General features: G+C 57.1%; 1 protein-coding gene and 1 long non-coding RNA gene across 2 annotated transcripts; both read right to left on the bottom strand.

Moving 5' to 3' along the window:
• Positions 1-3849: 3849 nt before the first annotated feature.
• Positions 3850-6575, bottom strand: SLAMF9 (SLAM family member 9). Its single transcript, XM_047705591.1, has 4 exons — positions 6395-6575; positions 5623-5964; positions 4604-4876; positions 3850-4217 (listed from the first exon to the last, which is right to left on the bottom strand). The coding sequence occupies exons 1-4, from the start codon at positions 6441-6443 to the stop codon at positions 4015-4017; spliced, it is 867 nt and encodes a 288-aa protein (XP_047561547.1). The 5' UTR covers positions 6444-6575; the 3' UTR covers positions 3850-4014.
• Positions 6576-6661: 86 nt separating this feature from the next.
• Positions 6662-10154, bottom strand: LOC125086342 (uncharacterized). The gene is made up of 3 exons (XR_007123159.1): positions 9958-10154; positions 7163-8003; positions 6662-7066 (listed from the first exon to the last, which is right to left on the bottom strand). It is a non-coding gene; the product is annotated as an uncharacterized LOC125086342 (long non-coding RNA).
• Positions 10155-15597: the final 5443 nt, after the last annotated feature.

Below are 15597 nucleotides of genomic sequence, written 5' to 3'. Positions count from 1 at the left end.
ATCCGGACAGGCGCATGGAAAGATCGCCTCCTGAACTCTGCAGGGGGCCAGACCCTGGACTACGGGCTTTGCAGCCCTTAGGTCCCCTGGGCCAAGAACCTGGGGAGGAGGCATGGCTCTGCTTTGACTCATGAGAAAACTAGGACTTGCCCCAGACTTCCCATCCCGATCAGCGCAGGGCTGAGCGCACTCCCAGCCTGGACTTCGTGAAACCCACCTCGTTAGAGACTTCAGGCCAAAAGATGTCTGGCACTGCTGCCCCTCAGAGCTTTCTCCTTGGTGACCTGGGGGGCCCCTTAGGGATCTAGGGTCAACATGCCTTCTCCAGCAGGCTTAAGCAGCCATACCTGTGCAGGTCCTTCGCGTTCACTGCTTCCCCCCCAATCTGAACTCCGTGACTCCCATGGAGCCTTCCACGCATCCCATTCGTGGATTCATGGCCTCCAGGTCTACCAGAAGAGACCCTGCAGGACACACTGAACCACTCCCACCAGGACCCCAGCCACATTCTCCTTCCAGGTGGTCTCTGGCCCCACGGGCCCACATCCTGGGCCAGGAAGCTCGCCATCCTCCCACTAATCCGTTCCATCCTTAGGGACAGACTGCTAGAAAGTTCTTCCAGGTGTAAACATCGGGCTCCTTGCGACAGCCTGAGAGGAAAATGTGGCCAGAGGAGAGGGAGGAGGAGAGGAGGCAGGAGAGGTGGTGTGTTATTTCCCACCACCCTTCTGGCGGAGTCTCTCCAGGTGACAGCTTTCCACATTCCTTTACAAGGTACCAGACTTCATGAGGCCACTCAGAGCACAGGTTAGTGGACGCCGTGTGAAAGCCAGGAGAGGGCTTCAAACAGATGTCCGCACCCAGCCTTCTCTACCCCGTGGTCCCTCACTAGCCAGCAGAGAAGATTTCCCTCCCCCTCTGATCCAAGAGTTCGTATCTGCTGTTTCCAATGTTTTCTTTCTATTTTTCTTAATTTTGTTTATTTATTTGACAGAGAGAGCACACAAAGAGGGAACAAGCAGAGGAAGAAGGAGAAGCAGGTTCCCTGCCGAGCAGAGAGCCCAGTGCGGGACTTGATCCCAGGCCCTGGGATCACGACCTGAGCCAAAGACAGACAGACAACTGACTGAACCACCCAGGCGCCCCTGTTTCCAGGGTTTTCTTGAGGAAGAGCTAATTTCATTTGGTTGTAAAATAACTTTTTGTGATCTTGGGATTTAAAATAACTTCCCATTTTTAGAAAGTTGATGGTCTGGTCATTTTCCCCCCGAATCCTTATTTTGTGGATTGTATTATTATTGTCATTTTGCTCTGATTCTGAAGTATCTTGTGGGCTTTTGGGCAAGAACAGGAACCTAGCCCCGAAACTTGTTCCCTCACTGTGCCAGAAGTGAAAGTTAATTAAAAATAGTCCCTGAGTCTCAAAATTAAGCTTTTCTTCTGGGTCCCCCTCGTTCTGTGATTGTTACTCTCTGGGAAAGGGTGTTCAACCCACTAGGATTTTATGTAACCCAAGTATCAGCCGGCCCACATATTTTCAACTTGCTGAGAAGAAGATCAGTCATTGTGGTCAGTTCCACGGGCGCCACTGACCCCTGGGAGCACTAGCCCTATCACCCGGTGTGGTCTCTCACAGACTGTCCCCTCGCCATGGGCATCCCTACCTTCTGTCCCCGTGAGGCTGTAGGTCCAGGAGGGTGTTCCTGCTTGAATGTCCCACAACGCTGAGTCTCTCAGAGGGGCCTGGCCTCCTCTTCAGACCCTCTTCTTACCTCTCCCTTTGTCCCCTGCGTGGTGTGGTCTCAAAGTCCCTAGAAGTCACTGTGCTCTGCCACAAACCAGTGTCTTCCCATTCGTCGTCTTTGAGGCGAGAATGTCCCTTCCTTGGACTCCCGGCTAATCTGGGGTCAGAAACTGTGCTCTCCTCTTCCCTTGGGGGCAGGGACCCCTCCTCCCACTGTGCCCTCACCTTCACCCATGGCCCTTGTCACACCTCGTAATTATGTTCTTCACAGACTGCAGGAAGACTTCCGTGAGGGCAGGCCAGGTGTTTCCTGCCTCCCCAGTGCTAGCCCAGTGCCTGACTCTTAGTGGATCCCTAAATACTGCCCTCCCTCCTCCGCCCCACGCCACTCCTGTCCCCGTTTGCTTCCATCTGTGTCAAAGGGCAGGCAAACTTTGCCAAGGGCGAAGTGCTACCAGCTGATCATTTCCCTGGCTTCCTGCAGACAGAGCGGCCTGGACCTCCCTGAGCCGCAATTCCTCCGTCTGAGGGGCTCTGCCTTCCTCTTTCAGATTCCCCCTGATGCTTTGGGGTTTCAGCCCTTCTCTGTTCGGAGATGGTGGGAGAAAGACTTGGCCAGCTCCGGCGAGAGCCCTGGACCAGCCGGACAGGGACCATCCATCTCTTTACTCGCTTTCCGTGGGCCTGACTCTGAGATCCAGGAAAACCCAGCAGCCCCGTGTGCCTTCCCAGTCAGTCTCCAGAAACGGAATGCAGGAGCTGGAGGAACAGGGGCTGCAGCCTTGGCCCTGAACCACAGGCCTCTTGGAAGGTGGGACCTCCTGGGGGACGGGGCAGAGGGGCAGAGAATCAGCCTCAGGCCAGGACTGACTTCCAGGGGGACAAGGGCTCAGGCCCCCAGGGAGTAGAGCTGATCTGTTGCCCACCTGAGGAGCTCTTTGGGGCCTGGTTTCCCAATGTCACCAACTCCATTCCAGGCCCCAAGGGGCTCCATCTCCTGCCTAGAAACTTAGGACACTCCCCCCCACCGCTTGCCTCATGGCCCTGCTTCCTTTCCAGGCTGGGACCTGGGAAAGAACCCTCCTCCTGGTGTCCTAGTGCCTGGCCCACCTGCCCTGTCTTCCCAAAAGCAGTGTCCTTGGTCCCCACGATTCCCCTAAGCATCCCACTGCCCCTTGGAAGTCATTTTGGAGACCAGCATCCTTCTCACTGAGAGAGGGGAAGGCAAGCAGGAGGAATGTCAGACAGTTTCTGCCACACGGCCCAGCCCTGGTCCCTCACTCTACTTCAGAGATTCCCCCCCCCCAGGGGTACCAGCCAGACTTCCCGTGCCGCCTCAGCCCCAGGAAAGGGTCGGAGCCTGAATGGGTGTCTGCTGGACAAAGGGCTCAGCAGGCTTGGGTGAGGGGTTCAGGCTACTGGGATCAGCGTAAGGGCTTGGCCAGGGATGGGTGCACGTGGAGCCGGTGGGCGTGCCCCCCAGGACAAGGGTCCAGAGAGTAGGTCTGAGACTGGAAATCTGGAGAAGAGGACCAGACAGCAGTACCAACCACAGACAGCGTCAGCAGTCTAGACTCCAGCTACCAGTCCAGCCCAGTTGTCGTCCGTCTTGGGGCCGGCCTCAAAGGGCGGGCCGCAGAGGCCGGGAGCGGCTAGCGAGTGTCAAGTGGACGGGAAGGCGACTGACTGAGGGTCACCGTGGCTCGGCTCAGCCCCGGGACGCAGGACATCTCAATGGGCCACACAGCTTCTGCCCTGAGCCCAGGGACTGGGCAGGCGGCAGGCTCTGAGAGCAGAATCTGAGCGGGAAGTTTATCCCCCCTGGGGCTGCTCAGTGCTCCCACCTCTCTCTGGCATCTCTCTGGCACCTCTCCCCGGCGTAGGACTCCCAGACTCAGGTAGGGTCACAGGAAAGTGTACCCTGGGCGGGGGTGGGGTAGGGGCTGAAGAATAAAGACTGCTGTGAAGGGGGCTTTGGACTCACTCTCCTTAGCAGAGGCAGGCGTGGGAAAGCACAGCGGCTGTGGGGGAAGACGCCCAGATCGCAAGGAAAGCCCGGGAAGCAGGTCTGGGGAGTGGCGCGGCCGAGGACCCAACGTCACCCCCCAGAGCGGTGGTCACCTAATTCGACTTTATTGCGGGATAATCATCCTCTCCCCCACCCCCTGTGGAGTATGGCCCTTACAGCGCCCAGCCCTCGGCCCCCTGGGAGGAGAGGCCCCAGGGGGCTGGGGGAGAAACAGCGCTCAGGACTGTGGTCCCAGGGTCGCTCAGGCCAGGCTGGGGTGGGGCTTCTCCTTCTTTTTCAGTCTGAGTCTGTTTCTCTCGAGCTTCCTCTTCCTTGGTGTTCGGCCCCGTGTTGGGGCTCCAGTGAGCCACAGCCCCGCAGCCAGAACCACAAGGAGCGCGAGGAGCAGCAGCCCCTTGGTCAAGACGCAGGGGTGAGTGGACTTCTCCGAAGGACAGCCGGGATCTGGGGCAGAAGGAGGCAAGGAGAGAGGGGCTCACCAGGGCGGGGGAGGGGGGAGGTCCAGATTCAGAGGCGGACATCCTGCCCAGATCCCACAGAGGGGTCTCAAGTTCACAGCCAATTGCTGTTCCTGGCAAGGGTCCCTGGACATGTGTGTTCTGATCACAGAAGTCAGGAGCTGAGATGCAGGGAATGATCTCAAGCTGAGCGAGAGACTCAAGAACCTTTGGGAGTTGGGAGCGCCGGCCCCGTCCCCAGCCCAGGGGACCAGGTCCCATGGGGAGGAGTGCAGTTCTGGGTACCAGCTACTCTCCTGGGAAGAACGGAGGGAGGGCGGTGGTAGCTGAGAGCCCTGCAGTAGCTCGGGGCTGTCCCCAGGGGCCTGGTACCTGAACAGAAGGACCCGGCAGGGATGGGGCGGGAAGTGATGCTGCTGACGGGGTTGCTGGCCCTGCAGGTGTAAGAGGGGGCATTGTCCCCAGGCCGCCAGGATGTGCTGAGGGCAGAGCTCTCGTGCACTGTGTCCACGCCATCCTCCCTGGATAGCCAGGTGTAGGTCATGTCCAGGCCTGCCTTCTCCACAGAGCAGGTCAGAGATATATTACAGCCATCTTCCTGAGAGATCTCAAAGTTCACGGTGACACGAGGCTCCGACAGCCGGCCTAGATGAAGGAGGGACACAAAGACCCTCTTAAGTAATCAGGGGTCGGGGCTGTTCTCTTAAGGTCCTCAATCCTGAGGGGACAGGGGTGCCTGTCCAGAAACTAATACAGCTGCTGTAAAATCTGGTTCCAGGGTCCCCCAGGCAACTACTAAGGTAGATAGGGCTGCCTTTGGCATTTTCTACGTGCCCCCCAACATGGCCTCACCTTCTCTCCGTCCCCTGCACACCCCACCTTCTTCCAAACCCATTCTACCTCGTTGATCCCAGAAAATACTGTCACACCTCCTGGGGGCATTGATAGTTTAATCAGTGTCTCTGCAAGATTCCAGGTGGAGATCAGTCAGTGTCACCGGCACTGAGAAACTTGGTTCGGGTGGAGAGGAGACATTGATTAGCAGCCCTCACAGGGCACAGGGGGATCGAGCACTCAGGCCTAGAGGCCGCGTCCATTCCCAGGATGCAGGATCTCAGTGGGAGAGAAGGGCCCCCGGACGTCCGCACACAAAGCTCCAGACCCCTCTCACTGCGCGCGGAAGGTCCAGGGGAACAGCCCGCGTGCCCAGGGCCTCGCCGCTCCGGTCACTCCGCAGCTCAGACACCGGGCTTGGGCGCAGAGGAGACAGCCCACCCTCCCATCCCCGCCCCTCCAACCGTAACTCTGAGTCCCGAGACCACTGCTCCTTCGTGTGCAAAGCTGGGGAGAGCCCCGGACAAGCAGCATTGGAGCTCCCAGCTGACACTCACGGTACACACGTAGATGGTAACGCTGCACAATGGAGATCTGCGACGTCCTCAGGTTGACCTGAGCCTGGTACGGCCCTGAGTCCTCCCAGCTGAGATTGCTGATGTGCAGGGAGTAGCCGGGGTCGGGAAAGCTCGCTCGGCCCTTGTATCGAGGGTTGGTCACCTCGATGGTGGCCGGCTGCCCCTCTTTCCCAGGGACCACTGTGGCAAGCCTTACATGAGAGGACCAGACGATATTCTCAACCTCTTCATCGGCTGGAACTTCCAGGGGGAGTCTGACGGACTCCTGAAGGACCGCAACGACGTCCTCTGTATCCCCATCATCTCCAGAACACCCTTCCGCTGCAGAAAAAGGAAGAAAAGACGGGAGCAGCCCAGCTGGTGTGTCTGGGCTGCTGTGCCTGAGGCCGGGACAGTGATGGGCGTGCACCTGTCTCCCACGTGTGGCTTCCGTGGCCCCCGGCTCCGTCCCAACCCTCTCTGGCTCTAGCTCCCGCTGCACCTGACCTGAGCACCTCCCAGGCCTTGGCTTCTGTCTGGGCCTTCCTCCTCCAAATTTCACCTTGGCCGTTTGCTGTGGTGCGCCGGCCCCCTTCTGCGTTGCAGGCTTCCCCACCTCTTGGTCCTAAACCGCAGCCACACCCTCTTCCTCTTTACTCCCGGACAGCTGAAGCATCCAGCCCCGAGCCTTGCCAGCCCAAACCCCAGCGGGACAGGAGAGCAGAGGGAGGGAGATGCTCCCATCCCAGGACTGCAGTCTCTCCTCTCTCACCTGTCTGGACCAGCAAGAATAGGAGGAGAAGCCGCGGAAGGGCCCCCATGACAGCAGCCCTGCCCGCCAGCAGGCTGGCCTCCTGGCCCCCCGAGCTGATGAAGAAGATCAGCTGCGATGTCAGGAGGCTGCTGGAGACGGAGTGACTGACTGACAGCGTCTCGGAAGGGAAATGCTTCTCACCGCACCCCCCCCCCCCCGCAGCCTCCAACTTCCTTCATCCCCATTAAGCCCCCCCCACAGCCTCCAACTTCCTTCATCCCCATTAAGCCCCTCCCTGGCCATCTTGGGAAGTTCTCTCTCGGAGTCTGATTGCCCGGCTGGTTCACCCACTGGCCCGTGCTTCCTGTCTATCACACCCCACTCAGATCCCACTTCCTAAGAGAAACCTTCTTAGACGCCCTGCCGCTGTGTTCCCAGGCAGCCCCCCTCCCCCACCTGTCCGGAGCTCTTGGCCCTGAGCATACCCTGGGTCAGCTCTCGCTTGGCGGTTCCTATGTTGCTGTCATGCATTGACCTTATAAGCGTTTTTGTCTCCCCAGATGGACCCCGTCTTCTGGGACACCTCTATGTCCCATGCTAGACACATGCAGCACCCAGTTGATATTTCTGGAATGGACGAACAAACGAAGCATTCCATATTTCAAGCTTGCCAGGTTCCCACTTGAGAGACTATCAAGAGGAAGAAAAATTTTAACTCTCTTTAAAAAAAAAAAGCACACTTTGGGCCTGAGAGCCCATCTAGGTTAATATTATGGAAAGACTAACTTGTCCTGTGAGGCTGTGACGCGGACCAAAGCTAGAGGAGGTCGGACAGGCGGAGCTGCTCAGGATGCCGAGGTGGCCTCGGGAGGAGTCTCCGTCGCTGGTGTTCAAGCTCACAGGGGACAGTCTTGGGTCGGTGGGTGACTACAGACTCTCTCGCTGGGTACTCGGACAGGAGAACTTTTACGTTTTTCGAGTGCCCAGTCTTACAGGTCTGTGCGGTGATCAGGAAGCAGGAGTGATGGCCTAAGACTGAGGCCACGGCGGAGGCAGCTGGAAGCTCCCCAGGCATTCGCGGTGTCAGATTCAGCCCTTGTCAGATACTTTCTGAGCAGCTGCGTGGCCCGGGTCCTATGTTCTGAGCAATTAGCCGTGACCAAGAGCTTCAGATCAGGACTTCTCAGGGGCTGAGATCTGACCAAGGACAATTAAGAGCGAGTTGGATGAGTTTCACCCATGTACTCGGACTCTTCTGGGTTGCTCAGGACAAGGGGTTTAACAAATCTGAATTCAGGAGGTCAGAGAAAGCCCTCCAGGAGAAATGACCTGAAGGTACTAGGACCTGCTAAGTGGAGAAGGGAAGGGGGTGGGCAGTTCCGGAAGTTTAATTTGGGAACATTAAACCTGAGAGACTATGGTTTTTTGAAAATGCAGATGAAAACGTTCTTACGCAGTCTTCCTATTTAAAAAATTTTAAAGCAAAATTTAAAAAATAAGGAAACAAGGTCACGTGTGTAATACCGAGTTTAAAAGGTGAGTCTATCCTTTGGGGTCTCTGCGAGGCAGGTGCCAGTGGGCTTTGAGTGTGAAGGAGGTTTCCTGTGGGTGGAGGGGAACGCCCGCCCTATAAAAGATAAAAGGGAAGGAAGCAGAGTGGGGCAGGGGGAGCCCACGCCCCTGTCATGCAAAGCAGATCAGCCCAGTCTCTGCCAGAGCAAGTTGCTAAGTTGGTGGGGGCTCTGGGGCCAAGATCCGACCCCCGACCCCGCTGTGCTCTCTGGCTGAACCTGCCCCGGAGGAGCGAGGAGCGGGGATCCAGCTGCAACCCTGCAGCTGAAGACAAGCTCTCTCCGGAAAGGAGACCCAGGGACCCCCCACGGCGGCTCCACGGGGATCCACAAACAGGAGCTATGTTCAGATGGGTTAGACCCGTCTCCACCAACAAGAACAAACAGTGCGTGTGCTTATTGAGTAGAGGGAGGTAATTCACAGACACACACACACACACACACACACCCCCTCCCAGTCCACTGTGGAGAAAGGACTTCTCCGAAGACGATTTTCAACTGTTCTGAAAATCTAATTCATTCTGGCTCATAGATTAGGATCCAAACTCAACTCCATTTCTGTGTTTCACTGCCCCTTCACTTTTTTTTTAAGATTCTATTTTTTTAAAAAATTATTTATTTATTTGAGAGAGAAAGAGCAAGAGCATAAGCGGGAGAGGTACAGAGGGAGAAGGGGAAGCAGGCTCCCCACTGAGTGCATAGCCTGGACCCTTGATCTCAGGATCCTGAGATCATGACCTGTGGGAAAGTCAGAGGCTTCACCAACACCCAGGTGCCCCAGATGTTTTATTAATTTAATTTATATTAATTATTTAATCATTATTAAATAATAAATATTTAACTTATTATTTAATTAACTTACATTAATCTCTACACCCAACTTGGGCCTCAAACTCAAAACCCTGAGATCAAGAGTCCCACATACTCCACCAACTGAGCCAGCCAGGCGCCCTCCACCCTCTCACTTTTATTCAGTGGGGTAGTCTTCTCCTGCCCCAAATGAGAACTCTGGTCTTGGCTTCTGTCTCAATTCAGAGATGAGAACTTCCTGTCTCATGAAGTATACAAAATTTCAAACTAAAATTCAAAGCAATCTCCCCTTCCCCTGGCTTGGCTCTGTCTCAGGTTGGAGGCTGACACTGGGGGATGGGAAAGACCCTCTCTCCTCACTCCCAACTTACCCTGGCATTTCTGCTGCCCTGAACTCCCTTCCCCCAACCTGTCTCCTGCCTCTCCAGCAGGCCCCGCACGAAGGGGAGGTGATAGAATCGTTCTCACCGGGCCGAGTGGCTTTGCTGTCTGGGGGTCTGGCAGATGGATACGATGGTCTCTTCCTCAGAGGAAGAGTTTTGTCAGTTCCTAAGAGTTTCCGCTGGTCCCATCTCTCCTACCCTTGACCCTGGGTTGCTGCATCTCTATTCTGGGTGGTCCTTTGAAGGTCCCCCCACAGCCCCTGGACATCTGGCCAGCTGTCCCCACTGAGTGGCACCAGACACCAAGCAGGCTGTGTCTCCCTGCCAACGCTCGGTGGCCTGCCATATTCCTCCCCTGACACCAAGATCCGCTGTCTGCCTGCGAGGACCCCGATCTCAGTGCACGATGGTTTCCACTCTGCCAGGCCTGGTGTCGACCCCTGTCCCCTGGTCTCCCATCTCTGCGGGGCCCGCATGACAAACCTCCCCAGTCCTGTCCTTCACACTCTCTCACTTGGCCCGTGTCCCTCTATCCCACCACTGGAAGTGGTGAGGACTCACAAGGAAGTAACAGCTGTTTCCAAAGAAATCTCTTCCCAGTCTCCTGCTCTGAGCTCCCTACCCTGGGTGAAGGGACCCAGAGCAGTGACACAGGCTCCCCTTCGTTCCTGCTGATCTGCTGACCCCTGTCCCATAGCCCCGTGGTGGGACCCTGAAGGGAGGCTTCCAGCTAACATCCTGCGGGGGTTTCCTTCCTGCAGCCTGGGGCCCAGTGGATAGCTGCGTGAAGGCTCCCCTCCACCCCCTATGTGCGCACCTCTGCTGCTCCGCTTTGGGGCTTTCAGGGAATGAGCGGAAGGCCACTCAGCCCAGGCGCAGTGTGGGGAGAGTACATACCCCAGAGCACGCCCAGCCATCGACACACCCTTCATTCGTTTTCCTCCTGTTCCCGGTTCCAGGCGTGTGTTCCTCATCCTTTCCGGTTGGCTTCCGAGCTCACCTCCCACAAAGACGTCCTCCACCCAAGTCCATGTCCAAGGCCCTGCTCTGGGAGGGAGGGATCTAGATTATGGCACAATAGTACATGATAAGGTAGTTGAGCCAGTAAAATTTAGATGCCCTGGATTTTTAGGGGCAAATACATCACTGAGAAGGAATAAGACCCGGCCCCGGTTCTCCTGCCATAACAACCCTGGGAAAGAGGAACCAGGAGAAGCAAGTCCTGCTCTGATGGAGGGCTGGGGCGGCGACAAAAGGTCAAACCCTTCATCAGACTCTCTCCTTGGCTTCTCTTTGGGTCTGGAAAGACGGGGACCCACACAGCAAACCATGACCCTGGAGGAGCCATCAACAGGTAAGTCCCCAACAAGTCACCTCCCTCTCAAAGCAAAGCCAGTGGAGACGTGCATGTCTTCTATTTTATTCCATCTGCCTGGTCTGCCTTCTATTGTAAGTGTCAGGGTTAAAGGGCTGGTTTCTCAGCCTCACCAGGAAGGTGTACCCAGAGGGGCCACTGGAGACAGAGGTGACAGCAGCCCTCCCTGCGGAGGAGGGACCAGCCCTCACGGGGTCCCCAAGGTGGGAGAGAACAGCGCACACCCACGGAAGCTCACGGATCTGCCTGGTAGGGCCGAGAGACTGGGTTGCAGGAGCTGAGCGGAAGCAGGTGGGGGGCGGCGGGGGCTGCCGGGAGAGGGGCAGGAGTCAGCTCCCTGAGCCTCACGGGCAGCTTGGGTTTATAAGGCCCCCCTCTCGCCAGCATTCGCCTTTCAGAGGCAGAAGAAATACAGCAGGGAGGAGAAAGCAGAGTGTGGGGTAGAGGGAAAGTTGTATCGCTGTTGGTTTTTTTTAAGATGGGAGAGATCTGAACATATTTAAATGTTGAGGAGAGAAGCAAGCACGGAGTGGGGATAGGGAAGCAGGACATAAAGGAGCCAGGGGACAAGCGAGGCCCCACTGGCCCCCAGAGGAAGGGAGGGAGCTCAGATTCAGAGCCCAGCAGGAATACCCAACCTTAGGTTGCAAGGTGGTCTTTAGTAGAGTAATCCGGCCGGTGATGAAGGGCGGTGCGTCTGCGGCAAGTCAAGGGGAGCCCTGTCTAGCGGTTTCCATTTCCCTGCAAAGTGAAGGCCACATTATTGGCTGAAACCAAGGTTGGAGGTGCGTCCAAGGCAGGTGTTTTAGGAGAAAGGACAGGCTTTGAAACAGGTGAGGTGACTCTGCGTCCAGGTGTCTGGGGGCTGTCCCAGTTTAAGCCTGTTGTCCCCGCCTAATTACCTGTAATGCCCCCTTTCACTCTCAGAAAGGGTCCTGTTTGCAGGATACATTATGTGTTTACTCTAGAACAGCAGCGAAGTCTTACTTCGTGAGCTGCCTAAGCTTTGAGTCCAGGCCCCCCTTAGCTTATCTGGCCAAAGAAGTGCCCCGCAGACCGCGGGGGGCGGGGGGCTGGGGGTAGGAGAACGACCCGCAGACCGCGGGGGGCGGGGGGCTGGGGGTAGGAGAACGACCCGCAGACCGCGGGGGGCGGGGGGCTGGGGGTAGGAGAACGACCCGCAGACCGCGGGGGGCGGGGGGCTGGGGGTAGGAGAACGACCCGCAGACCGCGGGGGGCGGGGGCTGGGGGTAGGAGAACGACCCGCAGACCGCGGGGGGCGGGGGGCTGGGGGTAGGAGAACGACCCGCAGATCGCGGGCGGCGGGGGGCTGGGGGTAGGAGAACGACCCGCAGATCCTTAGCCTGGAGCGAGCTGCTCGCCATACCTGCTCCTCGGGGCATCGGGGAACGAAATGAGACGATGAATGAAATGAGCCTGGCGCACCGGGAGGGTCCGTGCCTGCGAGCTGTGCCTATCGCTGACCGCTGGTGAAGCGGAGAGATCAAGGGCTTTGGTGCCAGAAGGACCCGGAGCCCCCGTGTCGTCGGCCAGGGTCCGCGACTATGGAGAACACACAGGAAGTCTACGATCTAGGACGTGAACGGGTTATTCAAGAACGTTCGCTGGCAGGACCAGTCAGCCCCGGTCTGGGAGGCAGTGGGCATTGCTGGGGGAGGCTCAGCCCAGCTGGGGGTTGCCGTGCACCCCCAGACCCCCCGCCCCCGCTGGGTCAGCCCGGCATGTGGGCAGAGACAAGGGCCAGGCGGGGAACCTTGCATGCTCCGGCAGGGAACTCCTTCCTTGTCTCTCTTGTGCATCCCGGATCCCACACTGGGTTCCCACACACCCCCGGCCTTCCACTTCTCTCTCAGGGGCTCTGGTTCTCAGAGCGGTTTGGAGAACGTGCAGGCAAAGCCACACACAGTGCCAGGGAGGGCTGGTCACAGGGCTGGCTCCTTTTTTTTTTTTTTTTTTTTTTTTTATAATTTTATTTATTTATTTGACAGAGAGAGATCACAAGTAGACAGAGAGGCAGGCAGAGAGAGAGAGAGAGGGGGAAGCATGCTCCCCGCTGAGCAGAGAGCCCGATGCGGGCCTCGATCCCAGGACCCTGAGATCATGACCTGAGCCGAAGGCAGCGACTTAACCCACTGAGCCACCCAGGCGCCCAGGGCTGGCTCCTTTGGCTCCACTCCAGCCCCAAGGAATCAGGGGGAGGCTGTGGGGGGAGGGGCCGCAAATCCACCTGCTGCTCAAGGTCCCCTGGGGGTTCCAGCTGCGCTAAAGTTTGAGAACACCACACTCTGCCTGTTCTTGTGTTTCACTGAAACCGAGAGGAAGTTCCCCAGCCTCCCCCCCCCCCCTCCCGTTGTTAGCCTTTGTCTTCTGTCACAAAAGCTTTCCCTCCCCATGAGTAGGGCAGTGAGACTGCCACCTTCTTGGGCTGGGTTTCCTAGAACATGAGAGGGGCTCTGGGGCTTTCGGTCTGTCCTCCTGGGGGGCCCCCCAGGGAATTTGGGAGCACCATCTCCCAGGCGGTGGGAAACAGGTGTGAGGCCTGGGAAGGAGCACCTGACCCTTCTGCTTTATCCGCTGACATGGGGGGTGATGAAGCAGAACTGGTTGGACACGAGGGCGCTGTTGCCAAAAGAAAAAGTTTAGAATCTACTGGTCTTGTCCAGCCCCTTATTTTACGAATCAAAACCACAAAAGGCAAAAAAAAAAAAAACCAGAGGGCCTGGCATCGGCGGTCTGAGGTGGCACAAGGCGGAGCTGAGCCCAGTCCCGGGTCACCTGGTGTCTTGCTGGCCGGACCGGACTGGAGTAATTCTGCAGGAAACAGACCTGTGTCCGGTGATGTCCCAGCGCACAGAAAATCCTCAGTAAATGTTGTCGCTGTCGGTGGAATTATTAGTTTGCATTTATATCCTTTTGCTCGATGTACTCAAGACTCAAGGCTCAAAGAGGAGGGTGCAGAGAAAAGCTGGGGCCTGGGTGGGGCTGGGGTACCTGGGCGTGGAGGAGGGGGCGTGGAGGAGGGGGCGTGGAGGAGGGGGCGTGGAGGAGGGGCGTGGAGGAGGGGCGTGGAGGAGGGGGCGTGGAGGAGGGGGCGTGGAGGAGGGGCGTGGAGGAGGGCAGGCGATGGGATGAGCCCTGGGCTGAGTTATACGAAACTGGCAAATTATTCAACGCTACCTCTGAAACTAATGGTGTACTGCGAGTTGGCTAATTAAATTTAAATAAATTTTAAAAAGGAAAAAAAAAAAAAGAAAGAAAGAAAGCCGTGGCGGGCAGCCCACGCAGGTCTGTACCTGATGCTGTTTTTCTCACGGAACTTGCCCTGGGTCAGACCCCGGCTCTCGCACCGCAGGCTCAGAACTCCAGCTCTTTCACGTCCCAGAATCGACCAGAACCTGATGCTGCCTGATGCCATCGGAGCTGTCATGAACTGATGTATACAAGAACCCCCTCGTCCTACAGGTATTGACGGAGCTCCGGGTGAGTGCCAGACGCCGCCCAGGACGGGGACAGCAGCCGTGAGCAGGAAAACATGGAGGCCCCATCACGGAGTGAGGCTGGGGGAGATCGGCAATAGACGAGAAGCAAACAAATACATGACATTAGGTAATAAAGTGAGAACTGAGCCGGACAAACTTATGACCCGGGACAGGGGCCAGAAATCCACGCGGCTGAGGGCGCTGGGATCCCGTATGCCAGCAGTAGCCCTCCTGCCCCTACGTGTCCCACATGAACAGTCAGTTTGAGGGAGTATCAACAGAAGGCTGCCAGGAGCATGGGACTCGGGGCACAGAGATGGTGGGGGTTCAACAATTTGGTGACAACCTGCCGTGTCCATTTCCGTGGTGCTCCTTCTGTCAGGCCACCAGGCCGCCACAGGTCGACTGTCAGAGCCCTAGACAGAAGCCAGAAGCCACCATCAGGAGTCACCTCTGTGCCTGTCCTTGCAATGCATCCACAAGCACCCTGTCTTCTTGTTCTAATAAGGCAGATACTTTCGTTGGATCATTTGTTTCTTTGGGGATAATTTGTAAATCTCATCCCGGATCCACTAATTGGTCAATGTACTGATTTGGGACTCAGAAGGCGACCTCAATTTCCTCTTCTCCAGGGCTACCTGGTCCTCCCCCCACCCCCTCACCGCCCCCCAACACACACTAAATACTTTCCTTGAGAAATGCTGTGGGTCCTCATCTCAGATGAAAAACGGTTCCCTCTTCCCTGTCCAGTTCCCCAAAGAGCAGATTCCCTAGAGAGGTTTCATGACACCCAGTGGGTTCAGTCTGCCCTCCGGGTCAAATCTTTCCTCCTAGACAAGAGAGGGGCTCTCTGGGGCCCTGAGCCAGAGCACCGAAGGTGGCCTGGGGGCTAGGCCATCTCCTGGAACTGAGAGGTTACTCTTCTCCGAGGGGGCAGCAGCCTGATAACAGAATACCAACAATGAGCCATTTCCCCTCAATCTGCGGAAATGTGTAAGGAGTGGGGAAGGCCTCGGGGACCCCCATCTACTAGAAGAGGAACTGGAAGGTCATAAGGAAAAGTGGAGAATTAGAGGCTCCCAGCAGGCTGCTCTGTGGGAGGGGGGAGAAGCGATGGGGAGAGTAGTCCCGGGACGGACAGCTCCTGGAGCCCGGGACGGCCAGGCAGGCCGACTGCGCGCTGGGAGGGTGCGCAGCAGGGACAAGGGGCCGAGTCCGAACTCAACGCTTTGCAAAAGCTCGCCTGGTGCCGTGTGACCCGAAGTCTGTGCCTTCCAGTCCTACCTTCAGAACGGGGGGTTCTCAATGTTCAGAAATATCCACATGAGCCGCTTCCTCAAAGGAAGTATTAAGAGAAACCCAGTTTGTGAAACATAAGTGGACTTTTCTGGTGGGAGCTGGAGGGTGAAGCCCCTCTTGTCATAAACCCCACGGCAGCGACTGGGGCCCTCAGGGTCCTCTGGGGTGCCCGCTGGGGACTTACGGACAGGACAGCAGGGAAAGGGGCTTCCAGGCCTCCTCCCTCCTACCCACTTGTTGGGCTTATGAAAAGATTTCTTGGGGGGGGCAGGGGATAACTTGC

Source organism: Lutra lutra, chromosome 15, assembly GCF_902655055.1.
Source record: "Lutra lutra chromosome 15, mLutLut1.2, whole genome shotgun sequence".
Lineage (NCBI taxonomy): Eukaryota > Metazoa > Chordata > Mammalia > Carnivora > Mustelidae > Lutra > Lutra lutra.
This window is presented reverse-complemented; position numbering and strand designations above follow the sequence as displayed.

Bases quoted from the DNA above. Each gene is read 5' to 3' on its own strand.
- SLAMF9 (XM_047705591.1), bottom strand. From the start codon at position 6,443: ATGGGGGCCCTTCCGCGGCTTCTCCTCCTATTCTTGCTGGTCCAGACA. The intron at 4,877-5,622 runs GTGAGTGTCAGC...TCCTTCATCTAG, and splicing joins TTACCATCTACGTGTGTACC to GCCGGCTGTCGGAGCCTCGT. The intron at 4,218-4,603 runs GTACCAGGCCCC...CTTCTGCCCCAG, and splicing joins TGCCGGGTCCTTCTGTTCAG to ATCCCGGCTGTCCTTCGGAG.